At 47.9% G+C, this 26487-nt stretch overlaps 1 protein-coding gene and 1 pseudogene across 1 annotated transcript in view; one reads left to right on the top strand and one right to left on the bottom strand.

Annotated features, from left to right (window-relative positions):
* Positions 1 to 1580: 1580 nt before the first annotated feature.
* Positions 1581 to 6867, top strand: LOC124509855 (serine/threonine-protein kinase PLK1-like; annotated as a pseudogene).
* A 14731-nt stretch (positions 6868 to 21598) lies between these two features.
* CUNH1orf21 (chromosome unknown C1orf21 homolog) overlaps positions 21599 to 26487 on the bottom strand; it is a 147395-nt gene continuing 142506 nt past the window's right edge. The window contains exon 5 of the mRNA XM_047076895.1: positions 21599 to 22411. Within this exon, the coding sequence (XP_046932851.1) occupies positions 22373 to 22411 (39 nt within the window). The 3' untranslated portion in view covers positions 21599 to 22372. The remainder of the gene's footprint in view (positions 22412 to 26487) is intronic.

The following is a 26487-nucleotide window of genomic DNA, read 5'->3' as shown; positions in this document are numbered from 1 at the left end:
ACACTCTTAGATTGGAGGACAAGAATAGACCTTGAATGCTGGCAAGGGAGTTTTTGTTGAGGTTACCTGCCCCGCCTCAGGAAACCTTTCCTGACAAATCCCTCCGGGCCAGCCTCAGTGCTCCTGCGAAACACTCCCGATGAAATGCCAATCGCACTGACTTCTTGTCTGTTTTTGTCTTTCCATCTAGGCTGCAGTTATATTTTTCTCACTGTTATAGCCTCAGGATCTTTCAGAGTCACTGGAATATGGTAGGTGCTCAACAAATACTTGATGAATGACTGAAAAACATCCTCAGAGCAGTGGACAATGAATGCATATTAGAGTCTGTGTGAGGCAACATCACAGTGTTTTGGTAGGAAGATTAATCTTGCTATCTTGCTTAGAAGGCCTGAGTAGCAGGACACAGAAAGACTGGGTTGCTTGCGAAGCACGTGGTGAGCGGGGGCAGAGATGTCCTGTGGGAAGGGATGGGCTTGGAAAGGCTGATGGATTTGGTGGGGGGTGGGGGTGGGGCGCGGTCTGAGTGAGGAGTGGAGAATGAGAAACCCTGATTCTGGTGTTGACCTTCCCTTCTGAAACAGCACCAACAGAGGAGGCCGCTGTACCGGTCAGCCTGGGAAGGCCTGAATGGTGGAGACAGCAGTGAGCAGTGAGCCCTCGAGGGCTCTGTGTCCTACCGAATGGAATTAAAATAGAAATGTTAGGAGAGGCATCTGGTTTAAGGAAGCATTTACGATGGGCTTTGAGGCCCGGCTAACATGAATACTCTGAAAAGGCAGCTCAGCTTCATTAATTGGCCAGGAATACAGTAAGAGTCCAATAAGTATTTTTATGAATGAAAGAATAAATTAAAAATGGATGGCTGGCTGGCTGGCTTTGGTTTGTATTAGACTCTTTGGAAAAATGATGAAGAGGACGATTGAAGATTCTTCCCAAGTTAGAAAGTTTTCGGTTGCTATGTCAGGCCTTGGCCTCTTGAGGCAGTTGAAGAGACACATAATCTCTGAGGAACAGGATTCTGCTGGACGGGATGGGGGGTTCAGGGAAAAGTCAGGTCACCTCTTCCCTGAGCCAGTGATCTAGCTGGATCTCGCCCCTGTGGCCAAGGATCAACCCAACTGCCAACCTTGTCAGTCACACCAGCCAGGCTGGGAAGGCTTCCGCACCACCAAATGTTGGCAGCCGGCCCTAGCATCCGCTGTAACATCCTCACGGTGGTAAAAGACACAGGTCTTCCATTGTGTGCAGGCGAGGGAGGCTGCGGGTGGGGGGCCCCAGACAGAGAGCAGATACATATGAGAGGAGGCAGCCTCCACAATCAAACAAAGGCTTGGCTGTGTTAGAGGATCCCTCAGGGAGTCAGACATTCAGATGATCAGGCTTGAGTTAAGGAAAAAGCTTTCTCTGCAAATAGAGCAGGTGCCCGGAAGTCGGAGCACCAACTCAAGATGCTGTGGGAAGCAAAATTGAAAGGCCCAGGGTGACTGGTAGTCAAGGTCATGGTGCCACCAAGCAGGCCTCGGGAGCTAGGGGTGAGGAAGAATTGGGCTTGGTTTTAGTCCCTGGACAAGGAGGCTATGAATGTGGCTGGAGGTAAAGAAGAGGCAGAGGATAATCGTGTTGAAGGAGAACTTAGAGATGAGAGGTCAGAAGTCTTGGGGTTTAAATTCAAGCTTTACCGATTAGCAGTTGACCGTGAGTACATTTCCTTCTTTGTGCCCTCAGTTTTGCACCTGTTCTGCTCTGGCGCAGGATTGTTGAAGATGGCAGAGGAGAAATGGACGTGCCCAGAAGAGGAGCAGAGCCCCACACCACTGTGAAGGGCTTGGGCATCAGCGATCATGATTTCTCTGCATCTCCTCACGGTGCTCAACGAATATAAAACAGCAGCAGTTCCCAGCTCAGAGACCCCACCCTGAAATATTCCCCACCAAAGTCAAGCAGGCTGCAAATAACCTGAGGGAGCAATGATTTCCCCTCCCGAAGCCCTCGGGATCAATTAGAACTAATCAAAGATTTGGCCCAAGAATTATAAATTGGAATTGATATAAAGTACTTCACTTCCAAACACCTCATTCTTCCCAAAATGATGATTCAAATAATTGACATTCCGAATGAGACTGAAAAATGTGCTTTGGGAAGAAGATGAGATTCCTTTGCCAAACAATAGATTCGGTATTTTTGGAATGACTGAGAACAACAAAGATAAAATACCCAAACCTACCTCCTGAGTCAGTCAAACTAAAAAACCAGACGTTGCCATTATCCAAGTTAAGCGAACAATGCTTTCTTAATTATTTGTTCTACTCAGTCAAAGTTCAGCATGACCTAGGATCTGACTCTAAGTCTGCTGAAGAGAAAACACTTTAAAATTCAACTTTTGGGTTTATGGTAGGTGCTCAACAAATATTTGTAGGATGAATGAGTGTGTAGGCTAAGAAAGCATTCATTGAAATAGGTCCTATAAGATCTAAGAGCAAGGGCTGGGAGGCACCCCTTGGCACCCTTGGCACTTGTCATTGGGCCCTGCACTCACACAAACTCAGGGCATGATGGGTGGGGGAAAGATCAGTTATTATGATCACATTCATCATTTATAAAAATCAGTAATACAAATTTGTCCTGGAAAATAGCTGAATACTTATTTATCTATTTACTTATTTATTTAAAATGTTTATTTATTTTTGAGAGAGAGGGAGAGACAGAAGGACAGAGAGAGAGAGAGAGAGAGAGAGAGAGAGCATGAGCAGGGGAGGGGCAGGGAGAGGGAGACAGAGAATCCCAAGCAGGCTCCGCACTGTCAGCACAGAGCCCGACTTGGTGCTCAACTGTGAGATCGTGACTTGAACAGGAGTTGGATGCTTAACTGACTGAGCCACCCAGGCACCCCCGCTGAGTATTTGAAGCAGGTCTCTCCTGCATCCTGAAATCTTGTTACTGTAATTTCCCAAATCAATTCAACATCTACTGAGAAAGAGTGCAGATTGTTCAAGGATGAGAGGGAGCCATTCCTAATTCCCTAAGAATGGCAGTCTAGGTGGTGGTGGAGTTGGGGCCAGGGGCCCCAGAGGTTGGCAGAAGAGCTGGCTCTGGGCGTCAAACAGGCGTGACACTCCCCCCAGGTTGCTGCGTCTTTCAATTAGCGTAATACTTTCGAGAGTCACCCACGTTGCTTTATCAGTAGCTATCCAACTAGCATTCCATTATATGGATATACCACCATATGTTAAACTGTTTGCCAGTTGATGGGGATTTGAATAGAGCTTCTATGAGCATTAAGAGTATAAGTCTTTGTGGACATATGCTTTCCTTTCTCTTGGATAAATACCTAAGAATGGGATTGCTGAGTGAAATGGTAAATGGATGCTTATCTTTTTAAAATTCTGCCAAGTGTGTGCCATACCATTTTTTGCACCCCCATTGGCTATGTACGGAAGCCCCCATTGTTCCACACTCTTGTCAACACTTGGTGTGGTCGATTTATTTAACTTTATTTATTTATTTATTTATTTATTTTAGTTTTAGCCATTCTGGTAGCTATGTAGTGGTATTTCATTGTGGTTTTAATTTGTATTTCCCTAGTGACTATTGATGTTGAACATATTTATCAAATGTGTACATATATTATATACAGCCTTATCAGATATATGCTTTACACATATTTTATTGCAATCTGTGCTTTATCTTTTCATTTTTCTTACCACTATCGTTTGAAGAGCAGGGTTTAAAATTTTTGATGAAGCCTAATTTATCAATTTTTGCTTTGATGATGCATGATTTTTGTGTTCTGGCTAAATATCTTTACTTAATCCAAAGCTGTAAAAGCTTTACCCTTTGTTTTTCTTTCAGAAGCTTTACTATTTTCTTGCATTTAGTACTAGGATCCATTTCAAGTTCATTTTTGTGTGTGGTCTGCAGTAAAGGTCAAAGTTCATTTCATGAATATGGAGGTCCGATTATACCAGCACAACTTATTAACCATAGATGTGTGGACCCATAGCTGGACTCTTACTCTGTTGCACTAATCTATCTCTACTTGTGTGTCTATACTCTGTGTGTGTCCAGGACCACATTGTCTATTTTTGTAGCATTATGTTAAGCCCTCAAAGTTGAAAAACAACTTTGTTTTTTTTTTTTTGAAATTGTTTTTCCTAGATCCTTTGCATGTCTATATAAATTTTATAATCAGTTTGTGAATTCCTATACAAAAGCCTATCAGGATTTTGATTGAGATTACTTGAACCTATATAGGTATTCATTTTGATAAATTAGATGAATACCATTGCTAACTGCCACTGATTTTTGAAACAAGCTTTGGCATTTCAGTAAACTGGTCAATTTTCAACTAGGCTGAGGGTTGAGGAGCCTATGAGTCTCACCGTCTCTTCCGATCCTAGGATGCAGTGAGATGAGGCATCGCTGTGGTGATAGAAACACCACCCTGGAATGTACCCAAGGCTCCAGGGACCACCATTTTGTCCTGAGAGGAAAGCCAGCCTCCTCCTTCAGGGGAACTGTGTGTCTGCGATGGTGAGGTACAACCTCACAACTCAGGCCCAAGACCAGCTGTTTTAGGCATTTCCAAACAGCCACCCTTCCCTTGTTTGTCCAGAGCAAAGTTCGTGTGGTTTTGGAAAAGTAGTCTTACTCAGGGCCCAAGAACACCACAGGCCCCAGGAAGAGAGTATTCTGGGAAGGGGTTGAGGAGAGGCGCTGAGAAAGCCAGGGCGGAGGCACAATCTTCTGGAAGCATTGCCACCACGAGTGGGAGGTCTTCCAAATGGAATATCCAGAGCTGAGGCCACGATTGCCGCACGGCTCCCCTGGGGCGCACCCTCAGAAAGCTGCAGTTCGGCGGCAGAATTGTTGCCTGTTCTTTATACTGTGAATTGTTAGCAGCTTCTAAATAGACCATTCATTTTTCCTTTTAGCACAGAAGGGTCTCACAACTCCAACTACCACCACAGGCTTGAGTATTTCAAGTCAAAACATTCCCCGAACCACAGCCCTCGGGTGAGATGCAGGGCTGGCCAAGAGTTTGGAGTAAAAACAACCCCCCACCAGCCTGGAAATCACTGGGTACACAAGAGGCTGGGGCACCTTGCTTGCACGGGCTGGGAGCCTGAGCATTTTACCAGAATTAATCTGATAAAGCTACCTTCTCTACCTGCCTCCACTTCCCCTCTGCCCCAGGAAAGAAACCCATTCCAGGACCTGGATCCCAGGGGGAGTGGGGTGTGGGGCACAGAGTGGGACAGCCTAGGGCACCTGGAGAACCTGAGCCATTCCCTCCTTAATTATGGAAAAAAATAAAAGAGGCTTTTGTAACCACCGCCCCCCCCTCTCCCCCGAACCCCCGCGGCTGGGTTTGAATCAGGGAGCTGTGGATCAGTGCCAAGCCTCAGCTCAGAGCCTACTAGGTCCGCTGAGCAACTCCGGGAACAGCAGTGCAGTGGCAGCTGCAGGGAAGCCAGCCCCAGTCAACCGGGCGAAGCCGGGATCCCAGCAGTTTCGGCTCCTGGGGCCTTGGCCGCAGCCCAGCTGGTGAAGGAGATCCAGGAGGTCCTAGTGGACCCTCGCAGTGTGGCGGTTGCTTTGTGGGAAAGGGTGGCTTTATCAAGTGCTTTGAAATCTAGGTCTCAGGCACCAAGAAGGTATTTGCAGGCAAGATCTTGCCGAAGTCGCTGCTGCTGAAGCCACTCCAGAAGGAGAAGACGCCCACGGATATTGGCATTCACCACAGCCTCGTCCACCAACACTTCATGGGCTCCATGGCTTTTTTGACTACAACAACTTGTGTTGGAGCTCTGCTGCTGGAGATCTCGGGGGAGGAAAGCACCGAGCGAGCCCGCGGCCCGCTACTACCTGTGGCAGATGGTCCCTGGCTGCCACCACCTGTACCGAAACTGGGTTAATCACTGGGACCTCAAGCTGGGCTAACTCCTACTCAGTGAAGATCTGGGGGCGAAAATAGGGGATTCTCACTGGCAACCAAAGCCGAGTATGACAGGGATAGAAGGAAAACCCTGCGGTGCTGAGCCAGAGGGCACAGTTTGGAAATGGACACGTGGTCTATTGGATGAGTCGTGTATACCTTGTCAGCGGGCAAACCACCTTTTGAGACTCTTGCCTAACAGAGACCTCACGAGAATGAATACACTATTCCCACGCGCATTGACCCCATGGCCACCTCCTTTGTTCACAAGATGCTTTGGACAGATCCCACTGCCCGTCAGGCCACTCAAGAGCTGCTCCATGATGACTTTTTTTTTTTTTAATGTTTATTTAGTTTGGAGAGAGAGAGACAGAGAGAGAGAGAGAGAGAGAGAAAGAGAGAGCAGGGGAGGGGCAGAGAGAGAGGGAGACACAGAATCCAAAGCAGGCTCCAGGCTCTGAGCTGTCAGCACAGAGCCTGACGTGGGGCTCGAACTCACAAACCTGGAGATCGTGACCTGAGCTGAAGTCGGATGCTTAACCAACTGAGCCACCCAGGCGCCCCTCCATGCCTACTTCTTTACTTCCTGCTACATCCCCACCCTTGTCCACACCTGCCTCCCCATTCCACTGAGGTTTTCAGTTGTTCCCAGCAGCCTGGACCTGAGCAACGGGAAGCCTCTCATAATCCTCAGGGAAGGCGATGAAAACCCCAAGCCCCACCCCCCCGGGAAAGAGGGACGCGTGGTCCGGGGTACCTGTGAGGTGGTAGTCTGCCACCCTGGTGACACGTGTGAACAGCACGACGGCAGAGTGGTTACAAGCCAGGCCGCTGGGTCAGATGCCCTGATCCTGGCACTAGCACTTCCTTGCTGTGTGACCTTGAGCAAGTCACTCAATGTCTCTGAGGCACAGTTTTCCTCGCTGTAAAGTGAAGAATCAGCAGTTACTTTATAGGGGTTATTGGGAGGAGTTGGTGAGGAACATTTTGTCACTGGTCAGTGAGTGGCAGTGACAATTCGAAGGTGGAACACTGGGATCCAAATGACAGCTTTTATGCCCCACTTCCCTGGAACGATGCCGACTCTGCCGGTGTTTGAGAGACTCGGTTTCTACCAGGAAGCCCATCTCACCTGGGACTTGAGGGTGGGAACTCAGTGCTGACCACAGCCAGGTTTTGATGTAGGAAGAGGCTTCATTTTATGCTGGGGTCCTCCTACTTATTGCGATGACCCCATCTATTTGCTTATATATCAGAAGATCCTCAAGCTCTTTCCTTCCAATTGTGTGTCTGTGGTGGAGAGAGGAGAGGCGGGGAGAGGGGAGGTGTTTGAGGCCACCTCTGTGACCCCTGGCAGGAGCCAGAGGGGGCCTGGGGCACCAGAATACCACTGCATCAGCAGAGGCACAAATACCGGACAGATTATCCCAAGGATAAATCCCAAGGATTTAGGGTGACTTGATTTAAAGCTTCCCTTTCTCCTTTTTTGGGCAAAGCCCTGGTAGTTGGGTGGGACTGAAAACAGACAGGGCCTTGTTAGGGACTTGAACTTGCGTGTGTACAATGACAGAGTTTCAGAAAGGGATTTCTCCTTCATATGCCCCTCCGGTCATGTGCCATCCAACCCGATCTTTAAGTGTAAAACTCCATTTGTATTCCAGTGTGATTGTCTCCTGGGGGCTCCAGCCTTGGTTTGCAGCCGATGAGAAACATTCAGGGGGACCATGAGCTGACAACACAAGACTGTGGGGAACCGGCCAGCGTCCCTCTCAGCGTCCTCACCACACGGCTGGGACCCTGGGGGGGGGCAGGGTGATGGCGGATCTGCCTCTACAACCACTTTTCACTGGCTCTTCTCTGTGTTGGTGGTATTCACGGCTGCCAGTCCCTGGTAGGGACAGCAGAGCATGAGAACCTAGCGTCGGGTCAATTACCAAGTGTCCAGCATACCAATGACCAGAACCGTGTGAACAATTGGGGCAAGTGTTTGAAATTCCAGCCGTGAGCCCGGCTGCTCCATGTGGGGACAGGCATATGTCTTGGGTAACATCCCAGCTGGCAGTTTCCAAATTCTCCAGGAATTCAACCCCTGCAGCCCCCAGCTATAATAATGATAACAAGCCCCACCTCCTGCCCCACTAAAGGCACAGGGCATATAAATGCTGCTTTTCTGTTTATTCCGCTCAGGGGCTCCACGGAGAGGGCAGCACTCTTGCCTTCAGTCCCCTGAGACCAGGGACGACTCCTGCACACAAAGGCTTTCCTCCCGGCAGGGATCAGTTTTCCCTGAAGTTTGTCCATTTGGGGGGGAAGGGGTTCGTTTCCCGGATGCTGTGTTCCAGCCTGAATACACCTCCCACAATGAGGGGCGTCCCGAAGGCTAAGTGAGGGGCAGCAGCTCAGGGTCCGGGTAAAGCAGGGGCTGGCTGAGGCTGCTGCTTGAGATTAGCCACGGAGGGTAAACTTCCTGCCCGGGAGGGCCGAGCGGCCAGTGGAGGCGGCAGCTTTCCCATCGGGGTGTCTTCATGAAATTCTCTTTCTTTGGAACAATTGAGCAAAATCGTGCCTGGAAACCAGATGGAACCTGGAGGCCTTTCCCTCGCTTGAGTGCTTCATCGTCCAGGCGTTGACTCATTCTCTTGTCCCATATCAACAAGAGGGACGCCCTTTTTGTGTCATTGGGGAGTCCCCACCCATTCTCCCACTTGCCTTGCTCATTCTCCCCATCCAGAATGATCGCAGAGCTTCCCCCTGCCCCCCCACCCCGAGTGCTCACAGCCTTGGAGTGTGTGTGTACAAACCGGCCCGCTACTGTTGTGTAACCCCTAATGGGCAGGGTTTATTTTGTTCAGTTTTGTTTGCTGGTGCCCAATTTAGTGGCATGCTGTGTAGACACATGGTTCTGGAATCCTCCCTGTACCTCACAGTTGCCTGGGGAGATATTTAAAAATGCTCAGCCCCACTCCCAGAAACCCTGATTTAACCGACCTGAGGTCGGGTGGTGATGGGCTGAAAAGCTCCCCTGGGGTGATTCCAGCGTGCAGCCATTGTTGAGATGTCCCCAGAGTAGAATATCAATAAAAACTAGCCTTAGAATGACCCAGTCAGACAGCTTTGCCCAAGTAGCACTTTCTCTTTTATTTATTAGTTTTTGAGGGAGGGCTGGATTCTCAACCCCTATCACATCTTGCATGTGTTCACTGTTCGTGACATTTATTTGAGCCATAAAACTCTCAGGGAACCAAGTTCTGGAAGGCTACTGGCAGGCATTTGTCCTGTGATGTTTGGAACTGCACTTAATATCTCCCTATGTCTGATGAAATTCCTGCCTCCGACACACAGGATTCTCTCACCTGTCCTCTGGGTTCATTCCATGCCTATCAAATCTCTTCCTCAACGTTTTCTAGACTGCAGGCCACACCTTCTGAGACTTGGTGGCAAGTGGTCATGGGCTATTCTGAGGGGCTATGTGAGAGGTCCCAGGTGGGCCACACAGTCCCGGAGGGAGACCCATGTGGACAGGGTATTTTGTGCCAAATTGGAACACGCCCAAGGCCGGATAGAGTCTCACCCACGGCAAACGTGAGAGAAGTGGAATCAAAAAGTGAGGGTTGAGCCATTGCCAGGAGCTGAGGGGCTTCAAGGGAAGGCACAGTCCGGATCCGCCATCTATATGGGAGGGCTGGAGCGAAGACCATAGAAATGTGAGATGAAGGACACATTTGTCGTGCTACCAGAGCTCCTGGGGAAGGGAGATCCACTCCCTGTCATATCTTGAATGCTCTCACTCGTGTCTGACTGCAGCCTGAGTATAACCTGCTGCAGATGGTCACTGGGCTGAGGTGGCTCCTGGATCACTCATGTGTCCCTTTAAACATGATGAAATATTCCAAGTACACAGAAGAGTCTTTAGAGAATACCGTCCAAATAACACGGATACCCTATCTCCCCAAGTTTGCTTCAGCCATTTTTTTGTTAAGTAGACTCCATGCCAAGGCAGGGCTTAAACTCACGACCCCAAGATGAAGACCTGAACTGAGACCATGAGTTGGACTCTCAACCAACTGAGCCACCCAGGTGCCCCATCTTCAGCCAATTTTTAAAACGTTGTTAACCCTCCTCAGCACCATTTCCTTCCCTCTCTTCATACGCTGTTGCAATTGGTCTTTGTCTCTGCCATGCATGGTACTATACATTTCAGTATCCACACGTAATATACGACATGGTTTTGCAAGCTTTCCAAGTTTATATGCGTGTCATCATATGGTATCCTCTGAATGTTTTTCATTCACTGTTTTTGAGGCTTATCCATGTTGATACAAGATTGACTGCATTACTATTTATTTATCCTTTCTCTTTTTGATGGCCATTTAGGACTGTGTCTAAATCTTTTCGTTAGAAATAATGCTAAACATGATGTGAAATGTCTACTCTGGTACAAGTGTACTTGTGCACAGGCGTTCCACTCTCCCCCTGAATGCCCTTCTCCATGACCATTGCAGCTTTCAGACCCACTGCCCACCCACACTGGGCTCTGCTATGGGCTCAGCCTTTCTCAGCACTGGCGATTTGGCTCTCAGTCAGTGAATGTTTGCACTTGGCCTGGTCGCTGGGCACTTGGTGACCTAGTCTGACACCAGAACTCTCCATGGCTCAAGTCTCAGGGCTTCCACCCCAAACCCCACCACCATCTGGCCCATCCTGTAAGGGAGAGTTCTTTTTGTCAGGAAAGACTGGTGTATCTTGGAGCCATGAGGCAGGCTCTCATGCAAGCAGTCCATTTTAGACGGACCTCAAAGGAAGTTCAGTTTATGGTGATAGGGAAAAATGAAGAGTTTTCCAGACGAGGAGAGAGCGGGAAGCAGAAGAGAATAAACACGACAGGGTAGTGTAGGGGCGAAGACCCGGCAAAGAGCAGACAGCCCTGTGGAAGCTGGTTCTGCTGGGGAGCAGGCAGCTGCATTTGTAATGCAAGGTGAGTGGAAGGAGTTAAAGCTTCATGTCTACCTCCCGATGACTCTGTGTGAGCATTCTGGCAAGAAGTGGTGGATGGGCATTGTCAGTGGCAGGGTGACGGTGGCGGGGAGAACCCTGGGAGAAGCACCCGTCCCCCACAGCCATCCCCTGGACCAGCCCCGAGCTTCAGGATTGCTCACTCCTAGCCTTGTGGTCTGCCGCCTTATTTTCCTCCAGCCCACTGAGAGTTAAGGCTCCGGGAAGCCAGGCCTTCTTCCGGGAAGTTAAGGCTTCCGGGAAGCCGTGGCTCACAGGCCACTTCTCACCCCTCTGGCCTCCATCGGAGAGAACGTGGGCAGCCACACGCGGGGTTCAGCCCGGCAATTACCAGGGACCTGGAAGCTGACGTTGCTACCGAAGGCGTGGAGAGTGGACACCAAGGGGCAGTCTAGAGTCCTGTCAGCTGGACTCCTCTTCGACTTGAGGTTCAAGAGAAGCTCCCAAAGCCCCAATCTGGGGCACAGGAGAGAGACCAGCACATGTGTGGGGAGGGGTGGAGCAGGGTTGGGGTTAGGGTGCTCTTTAAGCTTGGCAGGCCTTGTGATTTCCTTTTTTTTTTTGAAATTAAAAAAATTTTTTAATATTATTTATTTTTGAAAGAGAGAGAGAAACAAAGCACAAGTGGGGTGGGGTCAGAGAAAGAGGGAGACACAGAATTTGAAGCAGGTTCCAGGCTCTGAGCTGTCAGCACAGAGCCCAAGGCAGGGCTCTAACTCATGAACCATGAGATCATGACCTGAGCTGAAGTCAGACACTTAACCGATTGAGCCACCCAGGTGCCCCTTGGCCTTGTGATTTCAAATGAACTTCCGCAGGAAGAAACAGGCTTGTGTTTGAAAGAATTTACCCTGAGCAGAATCTTGGGCTTTTGCCTTGTTTGACAGCCCATAACACTCGCCTGTAAATCTGAACTTCCAGCTCTACTGCTTGCAGGAAAAAACCTGGGAATAGTTATCAACTCCTTCTCCTTGGCAGGCTGTCATCCTCCCACGCACCACCTCCACCCCAACTCGCACCTCCACACCATTAGGAAATCACAAGGCAAATATTCCCAAGGGCAAGGGTGGAGGGCAGAAGGCTGGCTGGGCTGGCTGATGGACCAGCATCAGACGTGAACAGGCTGATGCATCAGGGAGGACAGAGCCAAGGGCAAGTGCTTTTGACTTCATGCTTGGAGGCTGTGTGTATGTGTGTGTGTGTGTATTTCTCTTTGGTAGAGCCTGAAAGGCCAGTGTAGTTGAGAGAATCGATTTTTTTGAGCCTCCCATACGTGACAGGTACTCACCGAGTTGGAGGCGGGCAGGAGAGAGACTGTAAGGTACCTGCCTCATTTTTCGTGCTGCTTCTCCTGCATTTGACTTTGAAGAGGGGCATTCTGTAAGTCCTCATGTCCCTGCCCCCCTATTTGGGAGACCCCAGTGCCTGTCATACACTGTGCAATGAACACACATGGGCTGGCTGAGTGCCTTCATGAAGCAGGTGGTTGTTCATTGAATGTTTACTATGGGATCTCCTCAGATCAAACCTATGAGAAAAGTGTCATTTTTTACTGATGAGGTGCATTGGGCTCAGGAAGGTTAAGTGACTTGTCCAAGGTCTTGCAGCTAGGAAGTCATGTGTGTGCGCATGTATGTGTGTACTGGGGAGAGTGAGTGGAGACGTACAAGAGATTTAAAAGGCTCATGGCATGATTTTTTATTATTGCTCATTCTTGCACCTTCATCAAACCTGTGAATTTGTGCATTTGTAGAAGCTGACGGGATTGAGTGGGCTGTCCCTGGAAACTGGGGGCAATGAAGACAAAGTTGGGGGCTTTCCAAGTGGGTCCTGGATGCAGTACATATCTGCAAAATCAGAACTTGAAAGAATGGATAGGAGAAGCCCTGTGTACCGAGAATAGGGAAGAAGAGAGACGCAGGGAGGGACAACAGGGACGAGATCTGTGACATTTAAATGGCCCCCTCCTGGAGATCCAGGAAAGAAGAAAGGCACAAAAAAAGAACAAAGCCAGGTCAACTGTTAAAAATTATTTAATAGAAAGTCCAATGTCAAAATGTAACAATAAACAAAAATACACATGTATAAATATGTATATATAATTAGACCTGTACACTTTCTCAGACCCTTTTCAAAATGGAACAGAATCATCATTACATCTTGGTGGTCAAATCAACAATAATATTCGAGCGATGTGGCTGCTGAAGCAGTTGGAGGGTTCAAAGAATTCCAATCACGAGAGAGCCGGGGATGTCGCCAAACGTCCTCTTCTGGAGACCCAGAGAGGGAACATGAGCAATCCCACGACTCTGGACAGTGTACCTGATCTTTTCTTAGCACCTGTAGCCACGACTGTCTGGGGATAGCTTTCCGGTCGGGCAGGTTTTTAATTCTTTAAATTATGTTGTGTGAAGAGTTTGCTTGCCCTGTCTCCCAGGTCAGAAGCTCCTGGGGATTTTATCTTAAGACCTTCTTATTCCGCAGGCCAAGCGCCAGCACGGTGGTTTGGCATGGACGCCATCAAGGTGTGCAGCTTTGCTCTTAAAACAGTAGTGTCCAAAGTGGGTGTGCACATCCCAGGGGGGTACTTGAGGTCCCCCTCAGGTGTTCAGAGAGAAAATACCAGAACCTCTGTTTATGATATTTTTTTATCTTATTCTTTTAAGATTTCTATGTTGTATACTTTTTATAATGTGTCTAATATATTAGTACAGGAGTATTATGAATATGCGCTTTAAATAAATTTCTAAACATACAGAGGAGGTGCTTCTCACAGAGTTTTTGCTGATAGGCATGTGCGGTGGAAATAACGGGCACCCACTGCTTTACAGAGTTCATGTGCATGCAGAGAGCTGGGGAGCCTGCCCAGCTGGGCTCCCGTGCCCGCCCGAGGAAGCTTTGCAGGTGCTCAGAAAGGCGATGCCCCGAGTCACCTCTCAGACACAACTGAGAGCTGATGCCTCCTGATCCTGCCACTATTATCTCCCGTGAATGTAAGGCCCTTCTCCCAAATAAAACACAATACGCGGAACAAATACACAGCCACTGACAACCAGCAAGGAGGCATTTGGATCTTTTCCCGGGGACAGTGAGGGAACTAGACCAGAGCTGACAATGGGGAGAGGATGCCCTAAGGCAAACCTCGCCATATCCCATGACCACCCCCTACTGCCACCGAGGGGACCCTCCAGGACCTTGATTTTAAGGTAGGTGAGTGTGAGGCCAAAGGTTCTTCAATTTCCGACGTCATGATAACCGCGGGCCAAATTCTAATTGAAACAGGCCAGGCCTGTGGGACATTTGAGTGGGAACCACAAGACACTGAATTAGAAATTCCTCAGCAAGGAGCCAGAGGAGCATCTGGGAAAAGGGTGGGTGTTTGAGCTCAAATCTTTCCAAGGTTCAGAAGGCTGGTGTTGCTGTAGAATATGCCAAGGCTGCGCCCAGGAGGCAGGTGTGGGGGTTTTGCAAGAGGTCAGTCCCCAGGAATATTCAGAACCCTTTGGGGTCCCTGAGCAGAAGACCAAACCGTACCTTCGGCCCCTAATTCCTCCAGCCTCTTGGGGAAACCAGCACTTGTTCGAGCCTTTTCTTAAGTTTCTAGAAACCGTGCTGCCTCATAGCTAGTATTTTGATTCATCGAATTCTTTCTCTTCTCTTTCTAAAATTTCTAATCATTTGTGGGGATGGGGGAGGGCAGAACCCAATGCTCTGAACTCCGAATGGGTTCTCTGGAAAACCGAGAAGGCACTGTGAATTGTCTCCACAGAGAGACTGCTTCTCCCCAAGCCTCCCTGCCTCATGACCGGAAGGCGCAGAGCTCTGAACTCTGGTGGCTCCTCGGTCCCCGTGAGGTCCATGGCAGCTGTCTAGGCCTGCAGGTATTTTCCATGTGCATACATTCCATTTGTGCTTTTTCTTTTTCTTTTTTTTTTTTTTTTTAATATCCCCTTTCTTTGGCAGGATTCAGGTAGGTACTCCGGACAGAGCAAAGGCTTGGCCACAGGGCGTGACCTAACTCGGTGAAAGGCTGCCCGAGCGCAGCAGCCTTTGGGTAGAATGAATGAAGGGGTCACACTAGGCCAGCCAGCCCTCTGCTGCTTCCCATGTGTTCAGCTTAGGGCACACCCTCATCACAGGGTCTAGGCCAGCCTCCTCCCAAGAGGTATTCTTAACCTTCGTGGCTCCACGGACAGGTCAGGATGGCCAGGCAGTGTGCCCTGTATGCCTCTAAGCAAGATCTAGCCCAGGTTAAAGCCCTTGAATGCAAACAGCTTTTGGCGGGAGGACAAGGTGCTGGGGTGGGGTGGGGGCAGAGGCAGAGGACACCTGGGAATGAATCATCTCAGCGAGCAACTGTGAGCTTTCACAGCAAGAGGGCTGAGCCTGGCCCTCGTGCTGCCCACACTTACCTCTCTGGGTGACCTCAGCAGTGACCTCTGACTCGGAGGGCAGAGCATGGCCTATAGCTCTTCTTTAACCCCCCACCCCAGGTCCACTGTGAAGCCTCTGAGGTCCTCTGGGACCGGCCAGCTGACTGCTTGTCCTCACCGTCTTTCCTCGACTCCTCAGCTCCCAGCTTCAGCGACTTTACCCCGACAGCCTACGCTGTCTCTCCTTTGGGCTGAGACCCACGCTGTTCCCTCAGCGTAGAAGGCCCTTTGCAACGCTCTCCCTCAGTCCTCTAACAAACTTGAGCTTTGATGTCACCTCTTTTGGGGAGCCCCTGATTCTCCAAGCCGGTCGGCTCTTACTCTGAGATGCTCCCGCAGCACCCAGTACTGATCCCACAGTGTCTTCCCAACTAATGGCAGGCTCCTTGAGGGCAGGAGCTATGTTTGGTTCAACCGGGTATTGCTGGCAATTAGCTCAGTGCCTGGAGTATACTGTGCGCTCTATAAACACTGAATGCATGAGTCCTCAACACTGGAGAAGGCAATGCTAAACATGCTACATCTGGGACAACCTGGAGGAAGGGCCCCAAATCCTACAGGAAGGGGCTCCAGCACTGCTGTTGGAGCATCCTAGTGGAACTGCCGAAATGCCAGTCAAGGTCACACTGGATGAACAGGAGAGCGTGTAGGAAACGCTGTAGATGCAAATGGCTGGACGAGGCACATACCCTGAGGGATGAATCCTTTATGCACCACGGATAGGGAAAGGAGGCCAGCCACGATATCCAGGCTAGAAGCCCAGGTAAGTCAAACACGTCAGCGGCAGGGCAGCTGGTCCAGAGGGGGCACAGGGTGAGGTGACCAGCAGACCTCTATCCTCCTGTTTCAGTCTAACTCAAACCTTCACGACAGGGATCACCAGCGTTTCCTGTTTTGTCATTATTAGAGTTACACCAATACTTTCCTAGATGTCATCTTAGAGATTACAAAAAGCAAAATACAGCTTTTCCTTGAAGTATTTCAATGATAAAGTAGTTATATTTTCTTTCTCTATGCATCTTTGTGCATGTGCATGTGAGCGTGTGTGTGTGTGTGTGTTAAGAAAATAGATCCAAATTTAGAGTCCTAATAAGGCAGCTGCCTGATTCTGTTCCAGGGAAATAGATATGAATTTTTAAAAATAAATTTGCATCTTGTTTTGAATGGAAAAGCTGGCTTGAAATCTATTGTGAAGCTTCCCTTCCCTCGCTCACTTGACTGTCAAGAAAGAACAGTCCCTGAAGGTCTGGACGGAAATGCCCAAAACACAGGGGCTGTTCGATCACCTCTGGGTCTAGGCCAAGTGGTCCCTAAGGTGCCAGAGCTATTTTCAATCCTAGGGACCCTAAGGCAGTTCTGGCTGAGTTTATGGAGTTCTTTTTACTGCCTCTAAGTCTTACTCAATCAAGTTCAAAGCCTTGGACTAAAAATAACTCCTAGAAAGGGAAAAACAGAGAATTCTGGGTAGAGGCAGAAGACAGTATTAGAATGAGGCCTTTGGTTTAGGAATGAATCTTGCTGAATTAAAGCCATTTCTCTGGCTTACAAGAGAGAAGAGCCATTTCCCACGTTATCTTGAAGGAATTTGACAGCTGCCGGGTTTGAAGGAGGTGAGATCTTGGGGATAGTTTTCACAGGAAAACTGAACTTAGCACCCCCTCTACACAAGGAAATTCTTTTGATTCTTTCAACCCAAGTGAGGGTAGGGGTGGGTCCCCTCTAGGCAGCACCTTTAACAGTTGCCATGGAGACGTGAGTCATCTTCTATCGAGGATGTGCCTTTAGAAGCAAGGAAAGGAACTCTGGGGAGTTCTTGGGCTCTTCTGACCTTGGACAAGTTATTTAAATGACTATTCAAGTCACTACATGACTATCCAAAACATTAAAGTCTTGAGAGAGATTCACATCTAGTTTCAGTGCTTATACTAGCCTGGAAAATACAGACCCCGGTTCAAACATCAAGAAGAGACATCAAGACCTAGCCCACAAGGAAGGATTGTAAGTCAATGGTTGAGGCCTTTCCTCTACCTTCGGAGCTCAGGTTCTCCCACACTTCTCTGCAAGGTTAAGGCTTTTCACCTTAAAGTGGTGCAGCCTGTGATGAAATAAGCCTGGGGAGCCAGGGAAGGAAATCAAGCATTCAAAGGTCTGTTCTGGCTGCATCTGGCCGCATCTGGTGTTTAACTGCAGAAGGCCCAGGTTCCTTTTCCAGATGCTGTCAGGATTCCAAGAAGAGAGACCTGTGCTTAAATTCCCAAAGCCTTTTTCTTGTGGACCCTACACTCCTGTTAGCCAGTGGCCTCTCCTGTTTGTGGGCAGCTCATCAGATACGGGAAGGCCAAAGAAAACATTCCCCATGGCAAAGCTAGCTGGTGACGAGCCAAAGAGAGAGTCTGGAAGGTAGATACCCTCAAAGGGTTGTTTTCACAGTGTTGCAAAGGGCATAGTAATAATAAAAAATTCGGAAAATACTTGAATGACATCTTTCCTTCTTTCAACATGGGCATTTATGTTGGATAGATGCATTCTGTACTTACGATACACTACTTAGAACACGAGGGGAACAGATTCGCTTCACAGGATTATGGTGAGGATTATACGAGACAATTATACAATGCCTAGCACAGTATCTGGCACAGAGTTGAGTATAATTAATAAATATTAGTTCCTTTTCCTCTTTCCCCAAGATTAGGATTAGATCCCAGATAAGGGACAAGAGTCTCCTGAAAGACGTGGTATAGATAGTCTTCAGGTTTGTCACAAAAGTAAATATATTCACCCACCATCTTCATTTTCTGCTGTAGCCTTTTGACCCTTTCCCAGAGACACACATAAAGGTGACTGAAGGACATATTTTCCCCTTGGAAAAACAGGTCCATTCATTGGCAAAAGGCAACCCATACAACTCATTCACAAAATTCCAAAGGTTTATTGCAAGGACAGTTGCCGCGGCGTGAAAGCCGACAGCCTTATCCAGCTTCACACCAGCGCGTGGGGGTCTAGCAGTCCACACGTGACTTCCAGAAGCCAATGTTCCTGCTTCCTGCCACCTTTTCATCATGCCTCTAAATATATATTCCCTTTCCTCGACCCGGTCTTCTTTTCCTTCTGGCGTTTCAAGCAACTTAACAAAAAGCTTTATTTCTGAGAGGTACAAAGAAATAAAGCTCTGAAAATGCCTTCCAGGGGCAGAAGCATGGAAGGCAGATTTTATGTAAAATCATACAGTGCAATCTAATACGCCTTTTTTTTTTTTTTAATTTGGGAGTTGGGAGGAGGGAGGCTGCCTTAGACACCAATCGTTTTGCCTTTCATATAGAACATACTAGAGTCGCGGAGTCCAAGATTCAGAGTCAGTATTTTCTTGGATTAAGAATTTGATCATTTTTCTTCCTAGGAAACCAACATATTTAACGGAGTTTCTTTTCTAAGGCCAGTAGAGATGGAGCGCTCTTAAAATCCTTGCCTAATGTCTGAGCAGAATTTGTAATCAATATGTTGGCCTGCATCACAGGCTCTGAGGTAAAATTCACGAGAGGTATAATTTCTGCTTTTAGCGGGCTTATGGGAGAGTCTGGCCCTCAGAGGAAGAAAGTCTTGATGAGGTTGGGAGGAGGACAGAGGTGCAACTCAAAGCAGGATGGCATCAAATGGGGCCAGGAAGGGGGCGCCACCGTCCCTGGGCTGCTCCTGGGGGCTCTGAGGTCACAGGCGGGTCACTTCGGACTCTGGGGGCGCCCCTGACTGGCGGCAGCTCCAGTGCAGAGCCCAGACGACCTGAGGCTACTCCTCCACCAGCTCATCTCATCTCTTATTCGAGTCAGAGACGCCCCGTCTCAGACCAGGGGCTCTGCAGAGGGGGAGAGACCTGTCTCCCAGCGGGCCTGTGGGTGGCCACTGAGGGCTGACCTAGTTTCCTCGTCTCTGGACTTTGTACTGTTCTTTGTCCCTAAATAGACCATAACACGGCTCTACGCTCCAGCCTGGGGCTAGCAGGCATTGCTGAGGTAAAAGCTTCTTTTGAGGTTCTCTGCCAGTAACAAATGCGTATTCAGTTATGACAGCAAGGACTCCAGAATCTTGAATCTCCGCCAACCAAAAGAAAGCAGCGCATATACTGCTGAACTTTTACAACTCCACAACTTAGAACACATAAAGCGTGTGTAATCCAGCTGTAAATCTTGTTGGCAGTCGGCCCCACCCACTGGCCGCCAGGCAGCTGGATTTTGAATTGCATCCGGCACTTGGCCATGCTATCGACTCTCTCTGCTAAAAGCTTCTCAGTCCATTTCTCATCCTTCCTTTTTCTACCTCCATCCGCCAGGCAACTCCCTTCCTTCCCTCCCTCCTTCCATCTCCCTGAGTCCTCAGCCAGCTGAAGCACTAGTTTCTGGATGATTCTTTTCATTGTATCTGAGACAATCTGCTTAATGTTCAGATACACTTGGGTGGGGGGGGGGAGGAGGGGAAAGGCAAAATATTTTTGCATTAGACCCTTTCAGAAGGCATAAAAAAAAAATAAAGTACAAACACAAATCACTTGACAATTTTATGATTAAAGCCAACGATGGAAAACAGACAAGCTTTGTGTGCTGCTAACATAGTCAAGCATCTCATGCCAACCCACTCAACCACCCCATTTCCCAGATCTATTTCTAGATACACCGATGTGTATGCAGATTTCATCTGCAGATGAAATCACGTCTGCACATCAAAGAGTTAAACCCAGGAGACAGAACTCCAGGTGAAGAGGCCCTGGTTCATGGGAACAGGCTTCTAGTTTAATGAAACACTCAGAAGTCAAATTCCCAGGACACACTTAGTTCCGTGTACATGTGTCTGATGTCAAATGTTAAAAATGACTGGAAAAAAACGATACGAGCATGTTTTATCTTTGGGTAGAAGGCGGTGATTTTCTGGGAAGACACTCTCTGAGACACCAAACAGAGGAGTCACAGGGAAGATGCTTCGTGTCAGCATCATTGTTGCCTGGTAAGAATAGGAAATCATCTAACAGTAGGCCAAGTCCCGAATGGACAGGTTTCAGGTGGGGCTCAGCAGCTCATTTACGGTGGAGGAAAACTATTTTAGTCACTTGGCCAAAACCGTACAAAGGGAGGGAACTTAGAACCCTAGGCGACTTGACTCTCTCTGCATTTTTCTGCTTGAAGCAGGATAAAAAGCCTTAAATTTTGGCTGCATCTCTATTTATGTAACAACCACAGCTGCTCCCCAAAATAGCTGCTGTCGGCTGAAAGAATTAAGGGCTTTTGTTGCTAACATTTGAGTCCATTTTCTGTAGCACTTGACTGAGTTTCCTCTCCCTCACTGTTGTGCCCCTCGGTCTAAACGGAGATAAGGACTCGCACCATTAGCACATGGATGGATTGTAAAGTCAAGGCTCATCTCCTCAGCAAGTGCAAATTCAGCTTCTGATTCTGTTCCGTGGCAGGTGCTGCTTGGCTACCCAGGACAAATAACTACCCACCTTGGGAGGGTGGCAGTGCGGCTGATAAACCCCACGAGAGAGATACACCCAGTGCTCCTTCTGTGTTTCTGTGGGACAAACCCAAACCTAGCATAGCATTTAATAGGGTGCCCTTCCCTGACAGTAACAAAGAGAACCCTCATCAAAGCTATCAAACGCGTTAAAAAAATACAAAAGTTATTTTCTCCTTTTTGATTGCTATTTACTTGTGACAACATTTGTTAAAAATATTACTTCTGTCTTCGAGAAGAGATCATTCTCTTCATATAATATGGAAAAATAAACTCTACCAAACCCACAGTCAACATTCCCCCACCACTGCCCTGGGGCTTTGGCTTCTGCATCTCCAAATATCATCACCAGTGTCAACGTGCTACATTTCCAGTAGGCAGACGCTTTGCACTGTCCTAGCCAGTGCTGCAGGTAAGAGGAGGAGGAAGTGGTAAGGTTCATGGAACATTCTGAAGGGAGAGAGTGAGGACGGAGGATGGCTTATTTGCTAACGAAATGAAAGGTAACAGGGTGGTTTCAGGCTCTCCTAAAAAGTCGAGGGGTGTCCCCTCATCTCTTCTGACCACTGACAGCCTGCTAATGGGTGGTGGGTGACGGATGGGAGGGCAGGGAGCCACGAAGGTCAATTATCAGTGTCACTGCAAAGGAGGGCTCATCTTCTGCGCCCGGGATCATCGTGAAACACTGAACTGGATGAATGGGAGAAGACAAGGATACATAAAAACAGTAAAATGTTTATTTTCTTAGAAAAAAAAGTGGGGAAGAGGGATTCAAAATGATTGTGATCACACTTCCGTCTGCATCTGAGCAAAGCCAGTGTTGCAAGCTTAATCCTTGATTAAGATCCCTAGTCAATGACACCTGCTGCTCACTCCCACGTCACTCCGGGAGTCACGTCACAACATGCTTTTAATGGATAAGAGCTTCTCTACTTCTTCTTAGCAGAGAAACAAAGCTTGCCATAGCAACCATCCCATCTCCAAAGCGCAACACTGCCAGTGAGAAGCAAGGCTCTGGACCGCTCGGGAGAGACAGGGAGGGAGGGAGGAGAGAGGGAAGGAGACGCTTGTCTTAGAAGCGGAACAGTTCTACAACAGGAGTTTGATATCTGAGTTCACCACTACCTCATCTTATAGAAAATAGGTTGGAGAGCATCTGTAAAACCAACAGTATCTTTAAGGTGAAATTGCAGAATTTTGCTGCATACCTGGACACAAGAGAAGTGAAAAGTTGCAACAAGTTTTAACTAGCAGCAACAAAGAAAGTTCGAGAACGGTTTTCTGTTTGTTTGTTTGTTTGTTTGTTTTTAGCAATATTCCTTTGCAAGTTCATTAAGAAACACTGTAATTTAATGGGGCATACGATATGGAACGATCTTCGTTTGCTATAGTGCTGTTCGTTGAAGAGAACCGACCTTTGCAAAGATTTCAACTGGGGTGTAACTTATTTACACAGTAGTAGCTCCTGGTTTGAGTGGTCGAATTGGTGCTATGTGATATCCTCTTCTTCCGAACAGTAATCTCGACCCTTGAGGGGAAAAGAGAAGAATAGCGTGTGAGTGAGAAATTCAAAGCAGAGTCCGAGACAAGTTACTCACCAGCAATTTTCTCTCAACGAGTCTGTGCCCTTGGAACAGAACTCAGGCTTTATCAGTGACTACTGGGCACAAGGTAGAGAAGGTGCAAATGCTTGTTGGCGGATTTATAAATGAACTATGCCTCGAGGCATGGGAGTTTTACCAAGTCCCAAAAAAGCCCTTACTTTATATTGGTAAGAACTTATGTTAGGCACATACGAGACTCAGTCTTTCACCAAGAAATTACCAAATGGACGAACCATTCAGGACACCAAGTTCTCATGAATAAGAGAAACTGAAATAAACAATGAACAAGCCACTTTTGTCTGGGGCTGGGGCTGCACATATTCTATGGTTACATCTCCATGCCTGGAATTTAGAATTTTACAGAAGGGGATGGTATAATCCAGGGATGTCGTAGTTTTAACCCACTCCCAATTAAAACAGGGGTTAAATCCCTGCCCCCCCCCCCACCCCGCCAAAGATCCACTTAACTATGTATAACAGATCTGGGACTATGCTTGGTATGTGTAGGATGCACAAGAAAGCAAAAATGCTTTTGATTCATTTGCTACCAAAACAGGTTACTTGAGGGCTTGAGGACTACATACAGTCGTTACTTTTGAACATTTTCCTCCTCTCTCTAGTGGGTTATACACTCTATGAAGGCATGGTTAGGACTGGGATTTAGGCTCCACATCTGCCCCAGCTGGGTTGTCCTGGTCAGAGCATTCAGCTTCTCGGTCTGTAATCCCTCGAGACAGCACAGGAACAAAAGTACCTGCCCACCATGAGATCACAATATCATAGATAAGGGCTTTGTAAAAGGTCATGTATTAATAGTATTTGTATCCTTCAACCTTTTTCTTTCTGAATACACACTATGCATTTAAATTCTGAGGGGATACATTCCTTTAAAAACAGATTTCTCTACTTAACTGGAACTTATTCCTGAAAGTATCTAAAACAAAGAAAAAAACAATTTTGCATGAAACTATTTCGCAAACGTATAACAGGATTCTTTATCATAATATCTGGATGCTGCAAATATTTCACATTGTCCTAATGGTTGAGCATCATCATAACCAATGACTGTACCATTTGACAGGGCAGTAATCCTGGCTCTGTGACTAGCTCTGGTGTATTGACGGAGTCACCTCTCTGCGTCTCAGTTTCCCCATCTGTATAGTGAAGACAACTATCCCTACTTCACATGGTTGCTGAAGATTAAACAAGTTAAGAGTAGTACGGTGATGGAATCGTGTCTGGCACATAATTGTAGTTATTATGTGTGTGTGTGTGCGTGCACACGTGTGCACATGTGTTTGATAAATAACAAAATGCTGCCACACAGTGAAATCTTCGGGGCCTGCGAGGCATGGGAGGTTGCCAGCTCCCACGTTAAACGGCCCCAGATTGCTCGTTCTCTTTGAATGTGATTCACGATGTTTGGTTTCCTCCTCCATCAGACTGCCAACTCTCACCCCTGCTACCTGCAGAGCGTCTGAGCCCCGTGTCACCACCACGCTTATTTTAGAAGTGGCATGAAATGTCTCCTGGGCAAAGAAACTGGGTAACCGATCTTCCTGAGAAGAGAGGCATGCACTCAGCCGTCATCGCCCATCAACAGCCTCCCCGGTGACACTGCACAAACAGATACCATCCCTCGCCGGGACCCCGACCACTTAGGAGACACTCTGAACCACGTGTTGGGGAGCTAGGAAGGAGAACCCCTTGGGCCCTGATGGCTGGGAGTTTACTCTCCAAAGTGGGAAACAGGACACATCCAGATGTACCAGCACAGTGCTAGAAACATATCAGGTGATGCTCTCCACAGATCCTCAACTCGTGCGGCTCAGGGAGGGTATTTGGAAATGGACACTGTTGTTTAGCTGGAGGGGAGAGGCAGGGCTCATGCAGTTTTCATCAGGAAAGGAAAGAGGACATTTCCAGTGTATATACGGACGTACACACTGTTGTGTGACAACAGGCAAATTGCTGGGCTTTGGTTTCCTGGGGATAATCATGGTCTCTGTCTCAGGGTTGTGATCAGGATTAAATGGGAAAAACACAGTGCCTGGCAGATAGTCAATAAAGGTTAGCTGCTGCTGCTATCATTGCAATCACTGTTATTACAAATCCCGAGTGTGGTCAGTCTCCTGGCAGGGGAGTGGGGACCTCCTTCCTTGTGGTCATAAACTGTGATCTGATGGGTGTCCCTTCCTCCCACCTCAGCCTCGTACCGCAGGGAGGCCAGAACCTCGTGACCTTGGATACACTTCTGTGGCAGACCCTAAGTCCTTTCCTTTCTTATATCTAAAAGAGGCCTCAAATCAAGGCAAAGCCCCAGCCAGCCAACGTGGTGTGCAGAAGGCACTTCATCCACAAGACAGAACTTGCATGCAATGACAGACAGAGAGCCACACGTATGTGAACGGATGTCCTCACTGACACAGCAGTGTCTCCAACTCTGTAAATGAGTTACAGGGTTAACACAGCAGAAGGAGCCTTTTAGACCCTCCAAGTTTACTGTTACCATAAGGGAGCGCCTCCTTTCGAGGGACAAAACTATATCAACCGTCTGTGTAAACCCAAGACTGCAATGATCACTTCCTGAGCATTTTCTTCTCTGAAATTATAACCACTATGAGGAGGAGGAGGAGAAGGTGGAGGAAAATGGCAACAGTTGTTTTGCTGACATTATTTCCTGACAACTGACACCTGCCAGGTGGGAGAAGCGCCATGTTACCTGCGGGGGAAACCTCAGAGGAGCCCAAGACCACAGACCACAGGGCTCATCCTCATCCTTTTTGTTAGAATTGTAGTGAGTTGACAACTAACTTCAAATTCTAATCAGTTCCACTTTTGTTATTGTCACTTGCCAGCAGCTCTGAGAACCAAATATTTCATGGACAGAAAACTTGGAAATCAAAGGCATGGAGAGTAAGAGCTCCCGGAGGGCCGGCATCATTCTAGAAGGGGAACCTGAGAACGGTTCCTGGCACATCCCACCCCCATGCGGGCAGACCTTCTGTAACATGACTGCACATCTCATTTAAATTTATAAAGAACTGTGCTAAAAAGAGAACCTGAAAACCTTCAGCTGTCAGAAGGCAGAAGTGGGAGTGAGCTGGGTTTAGAAGAATCACGGCAATTCTCCTGACCAAGGAGGCCCTTCCCTTTATGCGGCTACAGAAAGGGATGTCTGTAAAGACTGCTTTCCGCAGTCAGAATTGTGGCCTCGAGACACAATTTCCACCCTTGTGCAAAGGACCCATTGAAAGCTACGGGGAACAAGATCCCTGGGCAGAGGCTGTAAAGTCCCAACGATGCTGACAAGGAAGGCTGTTTCAAGAACCACAGAAGCATCTTGGTGCAGACTCAAAAATCTTCAGGAGCTCTTGCCTCTGGAGATTTCCCCCACTGTGCCCCTACTCTGTATGGGTTTTCTGTGTCCTCTTCAGCTGCATTATTTCCTTGGAACTTCAAGAAGTTTATGTCAACACAGAGCATACATTTCCAAGGTTCCAGGGTAGGGATTCTTTGTTGGTTGAAATGTCTGGGCTAAGAATTGGGGATGTGAAGGAAAAGAGAAGGGAAAGCCATTATCCTAATTTTAAATTCTGCTAGTTTAAAGACGGGCAGCCCAAAGAGTGAGTTCAGACCAAGGAATTGTTCCTCCGAAGTACCTTGGTCCTGAAGTTTAACTAGACAAGTGGTCAAGGGCTGGCCGTCCAGTTTCAGGTTTGATTTTATCATGGAAGTCTCTAGTATCTTTCTGTAGACCTGTGTGCTTTCAGCCTAATACACGCACCTCAAGCACCTAACAATCAGCCACGAACAGAGGATTTTCCCAGCGGGGTAGATGACAACTGGATGGATGTTACTGAGAGGACGCAGCAAGTCTCAGTTTCCCCATCTGTAAAATGGGGAAAGTGACCTAACGTGCAGTGTTGCTGAGGGAATCAGAAAACACATAAGGTGCTTAGCAAAGCTTGGCCCATGGGAGTTTATTTAATACATTAGC

The sequence above is a fragment of the Lynx rufus genome, unplaced genomic scaffold (assembly GCF_022079265.1).
Source record: "Lynx rufus isolate CCGP_SWC_20201006 ecotype Redwood Valley unplaced genomic scaffold, mLynRuf1.p SCAF_15, whole genome shotgun sequence".
In the NCBI taxonomy this organism is placed as follows: Eukaryota; Metazoa; Chordata; class Mammalia; order Carnivora; family Felidae; genus Lynx; species Lynx rufus.
The sequence above is the reverse complement of the archived record's forward strand: the minus strand, read 5'-3'. Positions and strand labels throughout refer to the sequence as shown.